At 52.9% G+C, this 21,666-nt stretch overlaps 1 protein-coding gene across 1 annotated transcript in view; it reads left to right on the top strand.

Moving 5' to 3' along the window:
* Positions 1–14,729, top strand: part of Apoltp (apolipoprotein lipid transfer particle homolog) — a 94,787-nt gene extending 80,058 nt beyond the window's left edge. Inside the window, 19 exon segments of the mRNA XM_087909600.1 lie at positions 702–839; positions 1,459–1,667; positions 2,849–2,975; positions 3,069–3,124; positions 3,126–3,169; positions 3,698–3,877; positions 4,884–5,009; positions 5,012–5,058; positions 7,001–7,173; positions 7,545–7,702; positions 7,705–7,724; positions 7,880–7,994; positions 9,138–9,322; positions 9,402–9,487; positions 12,067–12,337; positions 12,945–13,122; positions 13,125–13,334; positions 13,425–13,556; positions 14,152–14,729. Of these exon segments, the coding sequence (XP_087765726.1) occupies positions 702–839; positions 1,459–1,667; positions 2,849–2,975; positions 3,069–3,124; positions 3,126–3,169; positions 3,698–3,877; positions 4,884–5,009; positions 5,012–5,058; positions 7,001–7,173; positions 7,545–7,702; positions 7,705–7,724; positions 7,880–7,994; positions 9,138–9,322; positions 9,402–9,487; positions 12,067–12,337; positions 12,945–13,122; positions 13,125–13,334; positions 13,425–13,556; positions 14,152–14,558 (2,862 nt within the window). The 3' untranslated portion in view covers positions 14,559–14,729.
* Positions 14,730–21,666: the final 6,937 nt, after the last annotated feature.

Here is a 21,666-nt window from a genome sequence, read left to right as displayed (position 1 = left end):
TGCTGTTCTGGATACTTCTGCCTCCAATGCCATGAAGACCTGGGTATAACTAACTGTATATGGAATCTGGTCCCTGTAATTTTTAATAGATTTGGAAACCACTTGGTCTGTGCTTTATTTATATTTCTGGGATCTCTGATAGTAATGATGGCTAGGCCAGCTATAATATTGTCAGTTTAGCAGCAACAGGTATCCAGACCCTTCCACAAAGCTATAGCCAGTTTGTTAGCTCATTTTATAGATATAAAAATCAAGCCTTGCCTTTTCTAAAGATACTAGGGTCCATTTTAAAAAGCAAGAATCCTTATCCTTAGCTATAAGTTTAAAAGGCCTCGGCTCAGGAAGCGAAGGATCTAACTGCCACTGACTCAACCCACACCTAGGAGCACCACCATAGAGCCTGGTCTACCACCCTCAGCATTGTCCTTGTGTAACACTGCCCTCTGTGGTCACAAGCGGTATCACCACTAGAGCCTCGCTGGCGGGTCCTGAGCCAGTATCTGTATCACTGTTACAGCCCAAGAGCATGAGGAGAGCTGCCAGCATCACACCTCAGGGCCTGCCTACACTCAAGATCCTTATTCCATCAGAGTTTGTTCATCTCAGGAAGCTGTAGCCCCTTTCTGGGGCTCTGGGAGCAAAGCCTGGAGCTAAGCATCATCTGGATGAGATCTGATCCCCTACACTTTTCCTTTCTCCAGCTCCAGTACTCCAAGGATGAGCCCCAGAGCACTGCTGTGCTAGAGATGGAGGAGTGCCGTTCCCATGTAAGTGCCAGCCCGCGGGCTGCTAAGGACAGCCTAGACAATGCCATCCCGCTGCAACTGACCTTCCCCCAGGTGTGGAGGTTCCTAAGGAAAGAGGAATCGTGTTTGAGACCTCGCTTCTGTGGGGACCAGTATAAGCCAGGTTCTGAAGGGAGCAAACTAGGTGGAGGGGACTCTCAGCTGTGTGTCTGGCCTCCATTCATCCTAGACATTGCTCCAGAAAGAAGCTGGGATATAGCACAGGACAGAACTGATAGGCTCTGACTGTCACTGAATAGATCATCTAGTTGAGGCAGGTGACAAAAGTCATATAAATAAACCATATATATGATTAGGGGTCAGGAAGTGTCACCTAAGCAGGTGACACTTGAGCTAATCCTATACAACAAGCATTTTGGGGGAAAGAGCATTCTATGCTAAGGGTCTGGGGTGGGGATGAATCGAGAACTGGCTAGAAGCATCCGGGGATGGCAGGAGGAAGTGTGGTTGGTCTGCAGGTGCCAGGCCTGTCAGCCCAAACAGGCTGGAGTCTCTGCTACAACTGCCTTCCTTCCAGGCTCTGGAAGAAATGTCTCAGCCCACCCTTTCCCTCTACACTGTCCACTCACACTTAGGATGTACTTAGCATTGTGGTTCTGACCACACACAACTTTTTTCCTTTTCTGGATGCATCTGCCCTTCCCCACCCCAGGCTGGTGTGTGGCTCGGCTCTAAGAGGCGATGCACTAGCCACCCCATTCTCTTCTGGGTCAGCACCCTTCACACAGAGCTGGCCCAGAGGACTGTGTTTCAGAGAGCCCAAGGCATCCATGTCCTGTACCAGGCAGTGCAGTGGGATGACAGGAAGTTGTCCCTCAGTGGAAGCCTCTCCAGGCCTGTCTCAGAGCCTGGGGACTCAGGGTGAGCCATGGTGAGTGCCTGCTTTTCCTTGTGCTTCTCTAGGCCTCTAGAATCCTCTGGACACAAGATGGCTCTCAAAGAAGATAGGCAAAGAGCTAGGAACTCATGTGTCACCAAAATTACAGAGGGGGTGGGGCTGCAGCCCACTTGGTCGTGCTTGCTTAGAACATTTGATCCCCAGCACCTTACAAAAACAGTGTGTATGTAGGGGGAGGGGGGGGAATCATGACTGTAATCTCAACCCCCAGGAAGTAGAGGCTGGAAAGTCAGGAATTCAAGATCATTCTCATTCTCAGATACATAAAACCTTGTCCCAAATAAATCAAAATTAGCAACAAAAGCAAATCGGAGCCAATGAGATGTTTCAGTGGGTGACAACCTGAGCTGGGACCCACAAGCTAAAGGAGACAACCAACCCCCACAGCTGTTCTCTGATCCCCCACACACGTGGACTGTGGCACATGTATGTTCGTGTGCACATATGAATAGATGTAATAAATTGTCCTGATGACCTGAATGAAGGCCAGTGGTTTAAAGTTACCAGGAGGGTGAGCAGGGAGGCCCTGGTAGCCCCATGCATCAAGGTTAGCAGCAGGCTAAGGGGAGGGGTCTCTGTTGGTCTCTGGGATCTCAACAGAGCTCAGTACCCTCTGGCTGTCACCTGAAGCCTAGTTTGAGGCCATCAACAGTCAGCCAGAGTGTGCTCCCTGGTGGTTGCTCAGAGATCAGGAGGGAAAGTAGAAGCCTCTGAAGGCCATGGCTTGGACGTGGAGTCCCAGCCCTGAGGCCAGGGCTGGGACAACGCAAGCAGTTGTGATAGCAAGGACACAGGGAGCTGGATTTGAAAGATCTGGGGAGACCTTGATAGGAGAGGAGGCTGTCAGCCAAGGACCCAGGAATATGAGCTAAGGAACAGTAAGTGCAAAGGCCCTGAGGCCGGAGCTAAGCCGAGGAACTTCTGATGGAAGAGGCTGGTTGACGGTAGGGCAAGACGCTCAGGACCCAGAAGGGGCTGGAGGCCTTTCTCAGTTTCCTAGTAGGGGGTTCTGGACTCCTACTAGGAGGACCAAAGTTCCTGTAACCCCCACTTCTTCTCCAGGGAAGATGAAGGCAGCCACAATCCAGTCAACATCTCCTTGTCAGAGGCGGTTATGACCTCACCTCTGTTCCCTCTGTTGGAGCCTCCTCATACAGATTCAGCAATCAAGGGACAGAGGCTCATCTGTGACTCTGGAGGTTACCTGGGCTAACAGGTCCTCTACACACAGTGTGACCTGGGATGGGTGTCTGACTGCTTCCCTAGGTCAGGTATGTGCTGGCCTACTTTTTGCCTACCTTTTGCCTGGGATCCTTGTTCTGGGCCTCCCAGTAGGCCTTGGACCATCTTTTGGTTCTTGTTAGCTCAAGAGAACCTGGGATCTGGGCCCGCTGCAGGCCTGTGTGGCCTTGACTCAGACCTGGGTCTCTCTCCTGGGGCCAACACCAGCCACAGCAGAATGTGACACGAGGCCCAGGAAGCCAGACTCAGAGTCAGGCATTGGCAGGGAGCTTTGCCAGCTATGGGAAGTGCCAAGCTTAAGGCAGTGTAGTTCTGGGTTCAGGTGCTGACTACGCCATGGGATCTAGGCCACTCATTCCTCTGGCTGAGCCTTGCTTCAGCTGAAATGGGTGTAATAGTCGTGTCCTACCAGGAAGTAGATCACTCCGATTGGCGTTAGGCAGTGTGTAGGCGCTGCTAGTGCTAGGGTCTGTTATACATGGGGCGAGGGGCAGAAGAGCGCTCACCTCCCATCTCCCCATCAACCAGGGCTTCCAGGGGGGCTGAGTGCAGCTCTTCAGCGTGTGGGACAAAAGACAGACTGCACTGAAATGGGGACCCTGGCTCTGAGAGTCTATCCACCTCAGACCCCACCCCAGGTTTCTGACACTCTGAGGTCCTAAGGCTGGGGTCACTGGCACCTGCTCTCTGTGTGGGTGACAGTCACCCCTGTGGATAGTCTCTTCTATGTGATAACCCTCATGTCATGACCCATTCCAGAAGCATCAGCTGCTCCAATGGGACAAGGTCCACACACAGGCCACACTAGAGGACATCCTCACAGGCCCCTTGCTTGCCAGCAAGGCCCAGCAAGCTTCCAGGGCACAGCGGAGATTGACTACACACACAAGTTATGCTTCACCCTCCATCGGGGGCTTTGCAGCTTGCCAGGGTGAGTCTGCTGAGCGGGGGAGGGGGGTACAGGGAACCAGGGGCCCTGAGGAGGGGGAGTACCTGGGACAGGCAGGGTATGACCAAACCCGCAGAGCTGTCACAGTGGCTCTGCACACATCAGCTGCGGGGCATCTATCGCTAGTTTATGTGAGAGAAGGAAGAGGGGAGATTGTGATACTCAGGAGGATGTGCAAACGAGAGCTGTCAACCACCACCACCGCTGAGGCACACACTGGGACCCAATCCTGCCACTACCTGGGCTTGTCGCTGGAGCCCCCACCATTCTCAGGTCCTCCTATCCATCTATCTCTTACTCTTTCCTGTCCCTCACCCCCCCTGCACATACCTATCTGCCTTGCCACCCGCCCTCCTGCTATCCACCTACCACCCAGCCATCTATCCATCTGCTGAGTGAGAGGCAGGTGCCACTCTGCTGGAGAGCTGTCCAGAGTGGAGGAAAACAGGACAGACCAAAGTCGTATGCTCAGCGCCTGGAGGAGGGTGGGATGGGAGCAAGGCTTACAAGTGGCCTCAGGACACTTACAGGCCCTGCAGAGGTCACACACAGGCACTGTGCAGGAATTATACAAAGGCACCTGTGCAGGCATGCTTCACCCACACACGGGCACCTGTGCAGGCATGCTTCAGTCACACAGGGCACCTGTGCAGGCATGCTTCAGTCACACAGGGCACCTGTGCAGGCATGCTTCACCCACACACGGGCACCTGTGCAGGCATATTTCACCCACACAGGGCACCTGTGCAGGCATGCTTCAGTCACACAGGGCACCTGTGCAGGCATGCTTCACCCACACACGGGCACCTGTGCAGGCATGCTTCAGTGTTTAAGAGGCTTTGCTGAAGAAGGTTGTGGGTGGGCAGTAGGGCCTGCCACCCGCACAGCCTGTTACAGCAATCCAGTTGGGAGGGATCACAGCTTGGGCCAAAATCCAGTGGGGACAAAGCCATTCTCCCTGTGTCTCCTGACCTCTGAACCTCTGTAGTCTTCCTTCAGGTCCTCTCATTCTCCAGGGAGCACAGTCTGGACCAGGGTGCACCACTGTTGCGTTCTCAAAACCAGCTGGGTCTTCCTCCAGACCCTGACCAGGGGCTGCACTTTAGCCACACCCTGACAACCACAGCCGACCTAATGCACCTGACTTCTCTGTGTGGCTGGAGGTAGATGTCTAATTCCATGCCAGCAGCCCTTCTGCCTGGGCTGCTCTGCCATCTAATGGCTGTCAGTGGAACTTCATGTCTGTACGCTGCTAGTCCAGGACAGATTCTATCCTTCTCAAATGGGACAAGGATCAGTCAGGATTCTCTAGAGGAACAGATCTGATGGAATGAATCTATAGAAAGGGAACTTATTAGAGTGGCTCACAGGCTGTGGTCCAGCAAGCCTGGCAATGGCTGTCTACCAGTGGAAAGTCCAAGAACCCAGTAAGTGCGAGGCTGGATGTCTCAGCGTCTTCAGTAGACACCATAATCCCGGAGAAGTAGGCTCTAATGCCAGTGAAGGAATGGACTTGCCAGCAGAAGGTTAGATTGGAGGCCAGATTAGAGGTGGATCACACCCCCTCAAAAGATTCAAAGTAGATCTTTAAATGATCAAATTAAGAAAGAAATTCCTGAGCTGGGCAGTGGTGGCGCACACCTTTAATTAGCACTAGGGAGGCAGAGGCAGGTGAATCTCTGCGAGTTTGAGGCCAGCCTGGTCCACAGAGGACTTCTAGAACAGTCATGGCTACACAGAAAAAATAACCCTGTCTTTAAAAATTAAAAAAGGGGGGGGGAGAGAAAGAGAGAGAGAGAGAGAGAGAGAGAGAGAGAGAGAGAGAGAGAGAGAGATCCTCACAGGCGTGCCCAGTCACCTGGGTTTTAGTCAGCTCTAGATGTAGTCAAGTTGATAACCAAAAATAGCCATCACAGGTGACAGTTCTAGGTGGGGTCATGCCCAGAGACCATGGCCATTCATGTCAGACTGAGTCTCTGGGCCTGCCACTTCCTCATTTACAACCAGGCCAGCTCTGCCCAGCTAAAACTGAGGCTTGATTCCACTCCTGGAATTAGAGACAGAAAGAAAACCTGAGGGCAAGCACTTGGGAGGCACCCAAATGTGGTCCCCACCCTCCACTCTCCTAACCCCACTCTGGAGTCTGTGAGGTCAGACCCAAGCCAACCATGGCTGGCGGGTCCTTGTTCTCCAGCCATACTAATGGCGCTGAAGACAAGCTGAAGGCTGGCTTGTCAGGTCCCCAGCCACGCTAGCTCTGAGTGGCTCCTGGTCGCCCTTGGCTTACAGTGCTGCCCTGCAGTCCTTGCCCAGCCCCTGGTCTGTACCACCTTCAGCAATGCAGCATTTAGCATTCACGGTCTACTTTATCCCACGGTGGCCTCATTTTTCCTTGACCACCACTGCAAAGACATCAGAGACTGATGAATGCAGCTCAGCCCTAAGACTCAATGGTACCTCTGATTTCTGAGCTTTGGCAACCACTGATCTATGCCATATTACAGCTAGAAGCTGAGGCTCAGAGAAGGTGATACCCTTATTTAAGGTTGCATAGCTTTGTAGGCAGGATCTAGCCTACAGAATATAGGGCAGTGGCCGGAGCAGGAGTGTCTCCCTTCGCCCAATTGCTCTGCCAGTCACTTGGTCATTTTCAATGGTCCCTCCCCTGGGACCTTAAAGCCTTTGGGATTGTTCTAGCTCATTCGAAAACATTTGTCTTGTACCTCCTCCCTCAAGGATGGGTGCCTACCAGGATTTGGGTAAACACAATGACCCAGGCTTTATGCCTGTGGACACTGGGACTGGAATCCCCAGATCAGTTGCATCTGTCTGAAGAGTGTGCAAGGGCTTCTAAGCCTCCTTGACTGTGTTGGTGGGGAGACACCTACAAGCGGGCTTTGCTATATATGTCCTACTGTATGTAATGGGATTCTGAGCCGTGTGACGGGCAGGGAATCCAGTGCTCCTGGAAGAACAGTGTGGGCATGTTTTCTATCCCTTCTCTACTGATTAGATCAGCTTTAGCCCTCCCCTGAGCCTGGGACAGGCAGAGGCCAAAAACCAGAGCAGCCCCAGTAGCCAGGCCCACTCAAGTCTGGTTCATAGCTCCAAAGCCCCAGGGCTCAGCAGCTCCTCCTGCTGGGCTGCATCTCCACCTCAGCTTCCCAAAGCCTGGTCCAGCTGGAGGGCAGCATGGATAAGGATGATAAACTAAGGCTGTTGGTGTCGCAGGCCCTGAGCTGTCTTCAGAATTCTGCCGCCCACGTGGAAGGTGACAGGTACTCAGGCCAGCTACTAAGCCAGGCCTCACCTTTGTCCAAGGGAGGACAGGGGATCCCTATTCCTGGCCTGTTGAGAACTTAGAAACACAAGAGAACCCCAGATTTGGGGTGGACTTCCTGTCCACATCTGTGGTGACTTTGCTGAGTCTGGTGAGGCTGTGGGGTGGCAGGGGATGGGGGTGGATCTAGCTCAGCTACCTAGAGGTGGGTGTGAAGAGAGGGCTTTAACTAGAGCAGGAGAAGGGATCACCTAAGCGGTACAGCTCAAGGCTCTTAAACCCTAATAGCCTGAGGTTTTGTGTAGGGAACTGGGGAGGCAGAGAGAGAGAAGGCACAGATGCAACCTCAGTCCCCTCGGGGCTCCAGAGGGCAGAGAAGAGTATGAGGCTACAGGCATGCCCCTACAAGAGAACCGTGGAGAGGGAGGCCCTGCTTCAGAGCAGTGAGCAGCACATCCAGCCACTGGGACGCCTGGCCCTGCAGGCAGCTAACCAGGGCCTCTTCCTAGTTGTACAAGGCTTTCAGGGCCCCTGCTGAGCCACACGGAAGTAAACAGGCCTGGGACGGAGGGCTCTTGGAGAGCGCAGCAGTGCCTAGAAAATCAGCGCGCACAAGTTTAGGGCAGCAGGCACACCCTCCAGCCCCCAGGAGGCCTTTTATCCAGTTCTCGCCTGTCCCTCTGCCCCGTAGTCCAGGATGACAGCTCCTGGGGGCGAGCCCAGCTGAAAGAGAAGACCACAAGCTGGTGGGCACCCTGGATAAAGCAGCAGAGTGCCTGGTACAGTTGGCCCAGGTGGGGCTAGGCGCTGTTCAGGCAGGTGGCTAGGTGGTGACCACATTGTGGGGCCGGGGCCAGGTCACCTGCCTCTCTACCTGGAGCAGCTGTGGCATGGGCTGGACCGTGAGCATAGGAGAAGGCACACCCTGCACTACGCTGGCCCAGGGTCCCTAGGCCTGCACACCTGTCCTCACACCACTGCCTCAGTCAGAACGAAAGTCAATTTCTTTCGACCCCCACACCTTATTTCTTAGGCTCCTGCAGCCTCTGTGCCCTTTCTGACATACTTTCTCCACCTTTGTAGGCTCCAAAGTATTGTCTGCTGCCCAGGCTTCATCTGCCCTCTGCCTGGCTTCTCTCATGCACCCAGCCTTGCTGTGAGAATCCAGGGCCACCACTGGGTATCTGTCTATGGGCTCCAGCAAGGCTTCTGTCCTGGTTAGCACACAGTTGTGACCTGAGGACCCTGCCCCCAAGCAAGTTGAGAACCTGGCCTCCCCACAATTAAGGAATGCTCTTGGTCCTCCTTCAGTCCCTCAGACGTTTGTTCAAGACTAAAGCAAGCAGTGGGGACTTGTCTCTGTCCTAGCTCAGAACTGGCTATGTCAGAGTCACTGTGTCGGTGACTAGGGACTTGTCTCTGTCCTAGCTCAGAACTGGCTATGCCAGAGTCCCTCTGTTGGTGACTGGCCAGGAGCACACAGGTGTCCTCACGGCTGTGACCCTCACTGCAGCACAAGGCTGAAGAGCAGAGTTGATTACAGGGCAAGGGGCTGGACTGAAGTCTAGGAACCCTATATGCAGCATCCAGAGCCTCAACATGTCACACTGGATGCCATCACCTCCCCCTGGGTTGAACTGTAATGCCCACAGGAAGCATTTACCAGGGAAGCACCGTGTCAGTACACAGGGTTTCCACCAGCCTTGTCAGAGGGCTTTCCAGCTGGGAGGCACACTTGCACAATGCAGGTAGCAGGCTCTTCCCACCAATTCCAGGCAACCAGGTCAGCAGTCCTAGTGTGCCCTCCCTTATTTCTATCCCATCTCTTACTCCAGGGCACAGACTCTATGTCCTCTAGGCCTGGGATGTTAGGCATGGCTGGCTTGCCCGGCTCACACTATAGAGGTTCTCATCTGCTTCCAGGAGCTCTGGGGCCTCACTCAGGGTGACTACCTATTGCAGAGCCCCTGGCCACACTGAAGGAGGCCTACTTGGGGGTGATGCTGCAGTCCCTGGATGAGGTGTGGTGAGAGGGGGCTAAGGAAGCCAGGCAGTGGCTACAGGCTTGGCTGCTCCGGCTGCCAGAAAGTTGGAGGCCAAGGCCCATCCAGATGGTCCTGGAAGCCATGATGGGTGCCCTGGAGCTGGTGAGGGTGTGTGTGATAGGGTGGGGTGGGGTTGGGCTCATTGAGGGTGGTTCTGATAGTTGTCCCTGCCCCCACCCAGGCCATCCACCATACACTGTCCTGGGCTGAGGTTTCCTGGGCCCTGAGGCGACTCTGCAAACCCTTATGGAGCATGTATGGAGTCAGGTAAGCGGGGAAGGGGGCATGGGGACTTGTGGGTTCTGTGTTTCTGCTACATGGCGGGACACATCAATGGAAAACTGGCCCATCTCACTCTTAGAACAACACTGCCGTACAGTGTTCCTCTTCTGACAGGGGAAACTGAGGTTCAGGCTCTGCATAAGCTCTGTTCATATTCTACTTGGTTTTGCAAAAGCCTTAGCTTTAGGAAAGCCATTCTTGGCCAGCTGCCTGGATTTGGTCTGAGGGGCAGGGTCCTGGTCCCTGACCTCTGTGTTAGGTGGCATGTGCTACTGAAAGCCATGGTCAGCAAGTGGATTGGAGAGGGGCATGTGTGATGGTGCAGTTTGGTCGAGAAGGGGATACCTATTTCATGTGTGTGTGGTATACATTTCTGTGGGCCCAAAGATGCGTGCACATGTATATGGAGGCTTGATGCTGATAGAGAATAATCTTCATTGTTTTTCCACCTTACTCATTGAGGCAGGCTCTCTCAATCAAACCCAGAGCTCACGGATATGAGTAGTCTTGTTAGCCAGATTGCTTTGGGGACCATCTCCTGATGTAGGTGGGCCTTCTATGTGTTATTTTCATTGGCTAATAAAGAGACTGCCTTGGCCCTTTGATTGGACAGAAAATTAGGAAGGCGGAGTAAACAGAACAGAATGCTGGGAAGAGGGCAATGAGGCAGACGCCATGGAGCCAGCCACCAGGTCAGACATGCTGAATCTTTCCCAGTAAGCCACCAACTCATGGTGCTACACAGATTATTAGAAATGGGTTAATCAAGATGTGAGAGTTAGTCAGTAATTAACTCTCTAGAGATAATGGGCCAAGCAGTGTTTAAATGAATACAATTTGTGTGTTGTTATTTCCGGGGCTAAGCTAGCCGTGCAGGAGCCGTGTGGGACAAAAAGCAGGCCTGCCCGTAGCTCCTCACTACAATCTCCCTCACCTTCTGAGAAAGGAATTACAAGTGCCATCATGCTCACCCCACATTCATATGGGGTTTTGACCTCCAGTTCTTATGCTTGTGTGACAAGCATTTCAGCCCAGGTGACCTCTGAGCAGAGAATTCTGGGTAGGCACACAAATGAAGCAAAGGCAAGTGTACCATTTGCTGCCTGTCTGGAGAACAGTAAAGAAGCCAGCAGGCCTTGGACAGGATCCTGGTGGCCCAGGGTCTTGGCCCCTGCTTGGAGATAGGCACACACACCAAACAAGGGTTTTAGCCCAAGGAAAGGTGGATCTGTGGGAACCAGCCATGATAAGCTAAGTATGGGCAGGTCACCCAAAGGAAGTTCTTTACTTCCAACCATTATCACCTGCCAGAGTAGAACTCGGCCATTGATAAATTTAATAAGAGTCTCAGTAGTTTACCCTGAAGCAATACCTGGCTGCAGGAAGAACCACAAGCTGAGATTACCGAGCACCACCCAAAAATAGACCATCCAAAGGAAATGCTTTAGCATTTAGTAGTATCTACAGCTACTGTAGCCGTAGATAGGACCACCTGCCAGAACACACTCACCAGGACACCCCTAGACAAATGTCAGCCAATCAGGGGTCCTGAAACTCAGAAACCCCTCACCCCCACCTTTATTACTATAAAAACTCAATTCTAACTGAGCTTTCCATTTATTCCAATACGTTGGATATGCGGAGAGACTGAGTTTGCAAACTTACATGAAATAAAGGCTCTTTGCTTTTACGTACGGGACTAGGTCTCCTTGTTGGTTTTTGTGGGGACTTCAGGGATTTGGGCACAACAGATCATGTTGAGGATTATGAAGATGGGCAGGGTGTAGGGCCCTATTTTGACAATGCGGCTGGGTATGTGGTTGCCGGGACAGCGGCGGCATGGAAGGGATGAGAGACAGCCAGAATACAGCTGTGTTTAAGGTTAGCCTGGATTCCAAAGTATGTGGCCTCAGCAGCTAGAAGGATGATGGAGGTCCCTATACAGATGGTGACAAGATTGTGTGGCTTCTGTACGTGTGTAACCAATGCTGTGTAACTAGAAATGGCGTGACTTGAACCACAGGGATGATTCTCACACGGTGCTGGAAGACTGAGGCAGGGTGCTGGCACCGTAGGTGTTGGGTGAGCAGGAATTAACCAGCCCTGGACAAGTGGCAGCACAGAACGGACAGGTAGGAGCCTCCAAGAACGTCTGCAGTTCCCGCATACTCCAGCAGGTGGCAGAATGGTGCCTCCTGGGTATGGAAAGCTTGGACCTACTTGGTTGGACTCCTACTCTGCCTCAGTTTACCCACCTGTAAACTTGGGACATGCTTCCTAGGAGAATGAATGGAGATAGAGCTGCAAACCTGGCAGAGTCTGTGTAGGAAGAACGCTCCAGCAGATGGGACTGAGTGGGGTCTCTTGTGACAGTGGAGGTTTGTTCCTGTAGCTCTGTGGTAGCCGTGCCCAGTGCCCATCCCCCTTCCTACTGTAGCCCAGCATTAGCTGCCTCCTTGCTTCTTCAAACTCCAGGTTTGCTGGGCTCTGTTTCACAGTCTGGAAAAGTTCTAGAGTCTTTTCTGTGCCTGTAGAAATCCCAGAGATCTTTTGCCCTTCCCCAGCTTCCCTTTGGCTGAACCCTGTTCTGGCCCATTCGGCATCATCTCACTAGCTTGTACCCCTGTGACACAGCACCCTGAGTGGACTTCCCCTTCCTTGGTGTCCGTGCACATCTCATCACCCCACTGCACCCTGGAGCAGGGGAAAAAAACCAAACAGCTGCACCTATGCTGCAGGGCCTTGGTCCATCTTGCGAGGACACTTTCACAGACAGAGGCAGGCGCTCTCTGGGGGACAGCCTGCTGTGACATCACCACCCGCCAGGGAAAGGAGGTGAGGCTCAGTGGGACATTCCAGCTTCATAGGGGGTCCAGTTCCTCTGTGTCCCTTCCGGGAACTGCGGCCACACGGCAGCTGTCTGAGGCTAACGTGCTGGCTGAGTTCTATGGGTGCCGGCGGCATCTACGGAGGAGGCCCTTCCAGCCTAGGTCCTGCCTGACCTGTCCACCTCCTCCCTGGGAAACCCTCTGCCTATGGGGCAAAGGGCCTAGGAAGGGATTGGTGACAAGCAGCCTCAAGAAAGCCTGCCAAGCCCTCAGTTCCACAAGGTTCTGGGCTTGGTGAGGTCATCTGGGGCTACAGACCTTGAGTTTTGTCCAGAATATAGTGGGGCGTACACAGCTGCCGAGGGCTCCTTCTGAGGCCAGCCTTCTCCCAGGGGGCCATAAAGGAGCAGGCCAGGTTCCAGCTGGAGTTGGAAGGCTGCTCGCTGAGTGCAGGCCTGCTGGGGAGGCAGTGTCTGTAGCCCAGGGCCTCAACATGCCTTTGGGAGGCCTGAGGAGGCCTGCATCTGGCTCACACTGCTGTATCAACTTCTTCTGCCTCAGTTTCTTCCTGCGTGGAGTAGAAAGGAGAGCATGGCTGGCTCGTGTGAGCACAGCATCTGAGCCCAAGGCCTTCTACAGAGGAAGCCCAGCACCAGGCTGGTGTGGTTAGCACCCCTGAATGCAGAGACCCCAGACTTGGGAACACGCTTGTTCCTGGGCAGGTTTGCTCAGTGTTGAGCTTGCCTGGCCTCTTCTCAGATTACGCTGTGGTTGCTGGTGCCAGGAACCTGGTGACTTTGATGGGCAGGTAGGGGGCCTGGGTCCCTGCTGCAGCAGCTTCCTGCTCGCCAAGGACTTCACTCACCAAATGTTCTCTCCAATGCTGAGCCTCACAGACTTGGGGTTCATGGCCCTTCAAGTGGAGCTGAACCACACAATCCTCATTCTGTATCCCAAGGTGCGTGCTTGGGAGTGGGAGGGGCTCCCTGGAGCTTCTTGTCTACGTAGCCTAAAGGTGTGGTACTGGGAATGATTCCCCGCCTTTCCAGTGTGGCCCACAGGCTTACAAGCTGTACAACACTGCCAGGCCTCAGGACAGGATATAGACCTGCCTCCTACTATGCTGAACACTGGGTCCAAGGTTGAGCTGAGCCACGAGGATGATGTGTCTCTCTCTTATGATGTGCCAGGCCTCTGCAGCCTGATGCTGGGCCAGTGGCACCACGGTGGGTCGGAGCTCGGTGCTGCCCACGAGGGCCTTTTTTGGCTACCCCATGGCCAGACTCCAGGGCTGAGGGTAATGTATCCCTTTCTCAGTAGCACTGTTGTTGGTGTCCCTGGTGGGTAAGAAGCCAATGGGCAAGAGGCAGAAATAATCCTGAAGGTTGTCTTTGCTGACTGGCCACTTCCCTGCTGGGGCGGCCGTGACTGCTGGCCTCCCTTCTAGTATGACACAGCCGTCTCCTTCCAGTCCTGGTGGTTGCTGTTCCGTTACAGATGACCCAGCAGAGGCTGAATGACTCACTCCTGCTCCCAGGGCCAACATCTGGCCCAGGGTTTCTGACCCATCTTGGCTTTCTTCCCTGGGGACAGTACACACAGAGAGAAGTCCAGCTCTCATGAGGTCCCCATCATGCAGCTAGACCCCCAAGAGGTTCCGGGAAAACTTGCTAACTGGCCCTGTGGCTGGGCCAGTGGGGGGAGCACTGCAAGGCATAGTCACCATCTTCAGATCCTCTCCGCAGCCCCTGCTTCTGGGAGCTCTGGAGTCCTGGGGAGTGGAGAGGGAAGCTTTCCCAGTAGATTCCTCCTGCCCTACAGGTATATCTGCTGGCCTTCTGGGTACCAACAATAATGAAGCAGGTGACGAGCTAACGCTGCCGGATGGCATGGAAGTTGCCAGCCTGGAGGAGCTCGCTTGGGCCTGGCAGGTAAACTGCGGGAACACCCTGCCCCTAGGCTCAGTGGAGGACGGGTGCGCAGTCCAGGCTGAAGCTGGAGCCTTCACGCTCCCCTCAAGGATCAGGCTTCTCCTGCTGAGGCCGATGCACACAGGCGGTGTGGGTGAGAACTGTGGGGCTGTAGAGAGGAAGCAGCAGCCATGCTCAGGACACAGCACCACCTGCGGGGCCTTCTTCCAAGAACCTTGCTCCAGTCTAGGGAACTGCTTCCGAGTGGTGAGTGTGAGACCGCACCCGGTCAGAGGCCACTCAGCAGAGAAACCATAGAGCGAAAGAAGCCTGGTCTAGCCTGTGCAGTGGGCAGGCCCAGTGATGATGGGCTGGCATGGTAATGAGCAGACTCAGTGATGGGCAGGCATTGATATCAGGTGGACACTGCCTGCCCCATCCTCAGACTGTGTGTCCAGGATATCTGTGACCCCATGGAGCTGCAATCTGCTTTGTGCCCAGGACCCTGTGCCCTTGGCCTTTCCTCCGCAGTGTGGGGGTAAGTTCTCATCCGGGCCCCATCCCAATTGGAAAACCAACACCAATCTCTGTGCTCCTACCGGGATGGCAGGTGCTCAGTTCTACGGTGAGCACAGAGTCCTAACAAAGTATGTGCAGAGCAGTGCTTCCGGAGAAAGAGCTGTTGGCAGAAACAGGAGGAAAGCTAGTTTGAGATCAGCCTGGACTGTACATCAAGGCTCTGTCTTAAGAAATTCAGATATGTGGGTGCTGGAGAGACGGCTCAGTGGTTAAGATCACTGGCTGCTCTTACAGAGAACCTAGGTTCGATTCCCAGCACCCACATAATGGCTCACAACTGCCTATAAGTCCAGTCCCAGGGGAACTGATGCCCTGACTTCACAGGCACCAGGTACACATATGGTACACAGACAGACATGAAGGAAAAACACTCATACATGAAAATAAAAATTAATACAGTTTCTTAGAAAGAAAGCAAACAAGAACCATCGGGAGAGACAGCTTGGCTGATAAAAATCCCCAGAACTGGGAGGGGAAATATGGGTGTGAGGTCGTGCTTGTCACACTAGGGCTGAGGAGGCAGAGACAGGAATCCCTGGGGTTCACTAGCCAGCCAGCTTAGGCCTGCTAAAGCCCAAGTGAGAGATCCTGTCTGGGGGTGGGGAGTGAACTGCCTGAGGGCAAAAGGGGTAACGCCTGAGAGTATCCTTACTTCCACATGAGCACACACAAAAGAAAGCCGCAGATGCAAAGGCCTGGAGACAGTTGCCGCCAAGCCCCTAAGGACCCTCTGAACCTTGTGCCTTCAGAACCTGTGTTAGGCTCTGAGGTGACGCTGTACCTGCGACCCTGACACAGAGTGGCAGCTGACTGCACATTTGCTTCTTGATCCAACCTAGAAGTCACAGCTGCAGTTAACTGTCGGGGTCGTCCTTCCACGCCACCCACATCCCACGAGTTCCATATTGTCCTAGGGGTTAAAGCATAAGACGCACACACACAGATACAGAGTTCCAGTCATCCTCAAGAAGAGAATGCCCCTTTATTCAACTAAATCCAGGGTTAAAATACCTTTGGCCCCAGTAAAGGAAAACTCCTCCCACCCAGAGGGGGCTGGGGAAACTGGCCTCTGTGGGAGTTTTTCCCCAGGCAGGTGGTCGAGGGTTCAAGGCAATGTCAGACAGGTTAGATGGGCCTTGGCGCCTGAGCTTCTTTGAGGCAGGTTGAGAAATTACCATTTTAAAGTAAAATAGATCCCTCAGGCTAATGTACCAGGCTGTAGCAGAACCAAGGACAGAACTAGCAGGAAGCTTAGCTGGTTAGCGTAAACATTATTTGCATCCAGTATTTTGGCCTCAAGGATCAGGGAGGACAGGGTCCCACAGTTAACAGCACTGGATACGCCTGGGACTGTCACATCCTGAATCCTGGATCTTTTTTCTTTTGTTTGTTGAGACAGGTTTTCTCTGTAGTCCTGGCTGTCCTGGAACTCACTCTGTAGACCAGGCTGTCCCGAACTCACAGAGATCTGCCTGACTCTGCCTCCTGAGTGCTAGGATTAAAGGCGTGCCTGGGATTCTTAAAGGCATGAAAGAAGACATTCAAAGATGAACAGCATGTCAAAAGAAATTGCTAGATGTAATGGAAGAGCCGGGTGTGCGAGTTCAAGTTAAAATGTCAAACAGCCAAAGAGAAAGTTAGTGAAATGGAAAAAGGGACTTGGTGTGGAATGAAGACCTGGTGTGTGACGCAGGGTGTGGGATGTGGACTTAGTGTGCTCGGCAGAGTAAGAAACCAAGAGCTCTGAGGCTCTTAGTCATCCGTCGTCCTCCACCCCCGCCACCCCTCCATGTCTGCAGACCTCAAAGCAGCTGTCTGGCCCATCTTTCCCTGGAAGTGGACGGGAAAGGGTAGAGCTTGTTTGCATTGTGCCTCCACTCTGACTGCTGGGGACTGTGTGCTTCAACTCATCTGACTGCTGGGGACTGTGTGCTCCCACTCATCTGACTGCTGGGGACTGTGTGCTCCCACTCACCTGACTGCTGGGGACTGTGTGCTTCAACTCATCTGACTGCTGGGGACTGTGTGCTCCCACTCATCTGACTGCTGGGGACTGTGTGCTCCCACTCATCTGACTGCTGGGGACTGTGTGCTCCCACTCACCTGACTGCTGGGGACTGTGTGCTCCCACTCACCTGACTGCTGGGGACTGTGTGCCTCCACTCTGACTGCTGGGGACTGTGTGCTCCCACTCATCTGACTGCTGGGGACTGTGTGCTTCAACTCATCTGACTGCTGGGGACTGTGTGCTCCCACTCATCTGACTGCTGGGGACTGTGTGCTCCCACTCATCTGACTGCTGGGGACTGTGTGCTCCCACTCACCTGACTGCTGGGGACTGTGTGCTCCCACTCACCTGACTGCTGGGGACTGTGTGCCTCCACTCTGACTGCTGGGGACTGTGTGCTCCCACTCATCTGACTGCTGGGGACTGTGTGCTCCCACTCATCTGACTGCTGGGGACTGTGTGCCTCCACTCTGACTGCTGGGGACTGTGTGCTCCCACTCATCTGACTGCTGGGGACTGTGTGCTCCCACTCATCTGACTGCTGGGGACTGTGTGCTCCCACTCATCTGACTGCTGGGGACTGTGTGCTCCCACTCATCTGACCGGTGGGGACTGTGTGCTCCCACTCATCTGACCGCTAGGGACTGTTCCTGCCTCACCCTACTCTGCGCTCTGAATGCTGATGTAGTTTGGATATCTGGCTGGAGGCCACAGCGACACCAGCTTCTCATGCTGAGAACACCTAGAATTAGAGGAAAGGTCTGAAGGGCCCAATAGGCTGAGCCACGGAAGTCCTTCTTTATGCTTAAGACATGTGCAAAGAATGCAAATACTCCTGCCCAGGAAGTATTTGTTCCTTTGTGGCTGTCTCCACAAAGGAACGCCAGGGCCCCAGAAACCGACCTGCCAGAAACAGAGCCTCTCAGTTTCTTCCAAGGGCATTTAAATGCTGTCCCTGTGTGCACAATAAGCTGAAAACCAAGGTTAAACTACACACAACCAGGAAAAGGAAAATAACAACAAAATGTCTAGAATTAAAAACTATAGTAACTAGATGGAAAGATTTGATAGAAGAGTTAGCAGCTGCCCTGGAGAATCTGCCGGGATAGCTGATGTGAGGCACAGAGGGGGAAAGAAAGGTGAAGAGGGGGCTGGGGAGGAGGCTCATGGGCAAAGCACTGACCACACCAGCAGAGGACCTGAGCTGATCCCTGGACCAACGTAAAAACCAGCCAAAGCCAGGCATGGTGGCACAGGCTTGTAGCCTCAGCACTGGGGAAGTACAGACAGGCAGGTGTCTGGGGCTCTCTAGCTGGCCAGTCAGCCTCAGCTAGTCAGTGAGCTGGGTGACAGACCCTCTACTGGAGGGGAGGGGGGAGGGAGGGAGGATGGAGAGAGAGAGAGAGATGAGGGAGGGAGGGAGGCAGGGAGGGTGTTTGGCACCTGAGGAGGGATGCCTGAGGCTGACCTTAGGCCCCCACACTCAACATATGCACACACAAAGGACTTGAAGTCAACAACTAAATTTGATACCTTCAGTTGTCAGAAAAGGAAAGCCAAATCTATAGCTAGGAGAAGTAAATTCAGACTTGAGCAGAAATAAGAGGGGATATGAAATAGAAAATGACCAAAATCCACAAAACAGACAAACTTTTAGTCATACTGACTAATAAGAGAAGACTCAAATAACCAAGACCAGAAATGAAATAAACAATTTAAACAGACAGAACTACTAAAGAAATTGAACCAGTGATTTAAAAATAAAAACAGCCAGTGAGAAGACTCAGCAGGTAAAGACCAGAAACCCAGGTCACCCTTGGCTACATAGTTTAAGGACAGCCTGGGCTAATGAGACCCTGTCTCAATCAATCAAGAAAGAAAGGAATCCAGCTTAACTGAAGGAAATTATCTCCAGAGGTTGTGTGAAGTTCTCTCGGGGTCTGTGCCCATGAGGCCCATACTTCAGCAGCTTAACATCCTCAAGTAAGCAGAGAAGTCCTTCAGATGCTTTAGAACCAAGCAAATGTCAGCAGCACTCTCCAGCCTGGATTCCCCAATATTCAATTCCAGAATGACCTATGTTTTCTCTCCCCCGTACTGGCTCTGGCATATTCTCTGCTCCCACAGCCTCAGGTGCTGACCCTCAGCTCTTCCTTTGGCGGAGTATGATACTGTGGTCTTCCCCGTTGGCAAGGAGCCCTTGGCAGACACTTGCTTAGTGTTGGAGCATTTCTGTGGGTGGTTGAGTGCTTGGTGCCTACACACTGTCCCATGGTATGAGGGGACCACAGCCCATGCCCACTATGCTTACGAAGTGGGGAGATGGTGATGGATAGGGACTGTCCTTTTAATCAGGGCCAGGGGCCAAGAGACCCCAGCCACTTCCGGGAAATGATAGGGCCTTCCTTCTAGGTATCACAACACAACCTTTTTTTTTTTTTTTTTTTTTTTTGACTTCTCTTTTCCTACAGTTTGAGATTTTGCCCAAGTCAACACAAGGCCACCAAAGACGTCAAGCTCTACGCCTTCTACCCCAATCCTAGTTCCTGGACGAGGTCAAGGTTCTTGGCTGGGAAGCGACCACCAGTGCAGAATGCCAGGAACCCAAGAGGAAAACAGCACTTGCTGCCAAAAGCGGAAAGGACCAGCCCCAACCCAGTGTCTCCGGGCTGAGGGACTCCCGGCTGGCCATGGAATTCATTCTACAACTTCACTGGATGGTGGCCAGGCCAAGGCACACACCTCCGGGAGGAAGATCCACACCAGCACACACACTCACACAAGACGTTGCTTCATTCACCCCACAGAAACTGGTTCCGAAGCCTGAGCCTTGGGATGGCAGTGACCAGGAGGATGCAAGGCTGCCTGGCACAGGTTTTCCCTGTCACCCTGGGGGTCTCAGAAGGTATGAACTTCCTGGAGGGGGTTCATGGCCTCGAGACTGGTTAGGGAGCTTCCTTTTCTAGGATGCTACCAGGGCTCGGGCAGAAGGTTCCTTTTCAAAGGACACGTGACATAACCATGTGGGGCTTGGGTCACTAGACAGCAGAGTTTTCTGTTGTTTGTTTCTCTTGGGAAACAGGCTTCTTTTCTTACGTTTTCAACTGCAGAATAAAGTTGACACGGTTTTGGGCAGGCTAGGGCTAGCATTCTGCTGCTGAGCCCTTGCACAGCAATGGGAAGGATCCAGATTCTGGAACAAAGGATAAAGTACATTCCACCAGAAATGGGACAAAGAGAAGGTAGGAGAGCCGGTAACAAACTCAACCAACCATGGTGCACAACGGGTGTCTGGGAAAATGTCTCCGGAGCCGAGGGAGGTGAAGCCAGTCTTGCTGGGCCCTAGAGCAGTGGTTTTCAGCCTTGTGGTGCTGACCCCCAACCATAAAGTTATTTTGTTGCTACTTTGTAACTGTAATTTTGTTACTGTTAGAAATCATAATGCAAAGATCTGATATGCGACCCCTATGAAAGGGTCCTTTCACCCCCACCAAAAGGGTTGTGACCCATTGGCTGAAAAACAGTGCCCTAGAAGGAGGAGGGAGGCATGGATTGTTCTGACAGACAGAGTATCTGCATCTTGTCCTAAGTTCTACCAGAGACCTCTGTGACCTGGGTCTGCTCGGCCCAGCAGCCAGAAGATACAGGAAGAGGAGAGAACTCCTCAGCTCAGCAGTCAGGGGACACGGGAAGAGGAGTGTGGAGAGAAATCAGTTCACAGTTAGGAGATGTGGGAAGAGGAGAGAGCTCCTCAGTTCACAGTCAGGAGACACGGGAAGAGGAGGGAACTCCTCAGCTCAGGGTACACGGGAAGAGGAGAGAACTCCTCAGCTCAGCAGTCAGGGGACACGGGAAGAGGAGAAAATCAGAGTCAGGGGACATGGGAAGAGTTTGTTCTATCAAAGGTGGCTATCTTGCCAAGCGCCAACAGCCCATGAACTTCCCCGTCCTGAAACTGTTATGACTGTCACATCCTTCCCATGTGTGCCAACTAGTCAATCAAGTCAGACTGTGGGATGCAGCTGCCACCAATGGGAAGAGGCACAATCACTGCCTGCATCAGAATAAAAACTAGCTGAACTTAACTTCGCCACCCCAGAGTGGGTGCTTGCTCACTAACCTGTTTTTGTTTTGTTTTGTTTGCAAAAACCAATTGTCCTGTCTGGTTACTTTTACTTTGTTAGTGTATTTTCTTTCTTTCTTTTTTGGGGGAATGGGATGGGTGGGGGTTCAAGACAGGGTTTCCCTATGCTGTCCTGACTGTCCTGGCACTTGCTTTGTAGACCAAGCTAGCCTCAAGCTCACAGATCTGTCTGCCTCTCTCTCCCAAGGGCTGGGATTAAAGGTGTGTGCCACCACTGTCTAGCTGTTCATGTGCCTCTTGGTTTAACACCAAGAATATTCGTTTCCAACAGAAAGCACACTGCTGCTGCTCCAGAGGACCTGAGTTGAGCTCCCAGCACCAACACTGAACACAGATGTCAGAAACTCAAGTTCCAGGGATCCAACACCCTCTTCTGGTCTCTATGGGCATTTCCATGTATGTGCACAAACCCAAACACAGACAGATAATTTTAAAAGGGAGGAGGGATGATGTAATTCAGTTGGTAAAATGCTTACCTAGCATTCATGAAGCCCTGAGTCCAACCTTAGGTTGGCATAAACCAGAAGTAAACTCAGGCCGGGTGGTGGTGGTGGCGGGTGGCAGCCTTTAATCCCAGCACTAGGGAGATCTCTGTGAGTTCAAGACCAGCCTGGTCTACAAGCTAGTTCCAGGACAGCCAGGGCTGTTACACAGAGAAACCCTGTCTAGAAAAATAAAAAAACAAACAAACAAAA

Source organism: Myodes glareolus, chromosome 9, assembly GCF_982192425.1.
Source record: "Myodes glareolus chromosome 9, mMyoGla1.1, whole genome shotgun sequence".
NCBI lineage: Eukaryota > Metazoa > Chordata > Mammalia > Rodentia > Cricetidae > Myodes > Myodes glareolus.
Note: the sequence above shows the minus strand (reverse complement) of the source record. Positions and strands in the feature narration are given on the sequence as shown.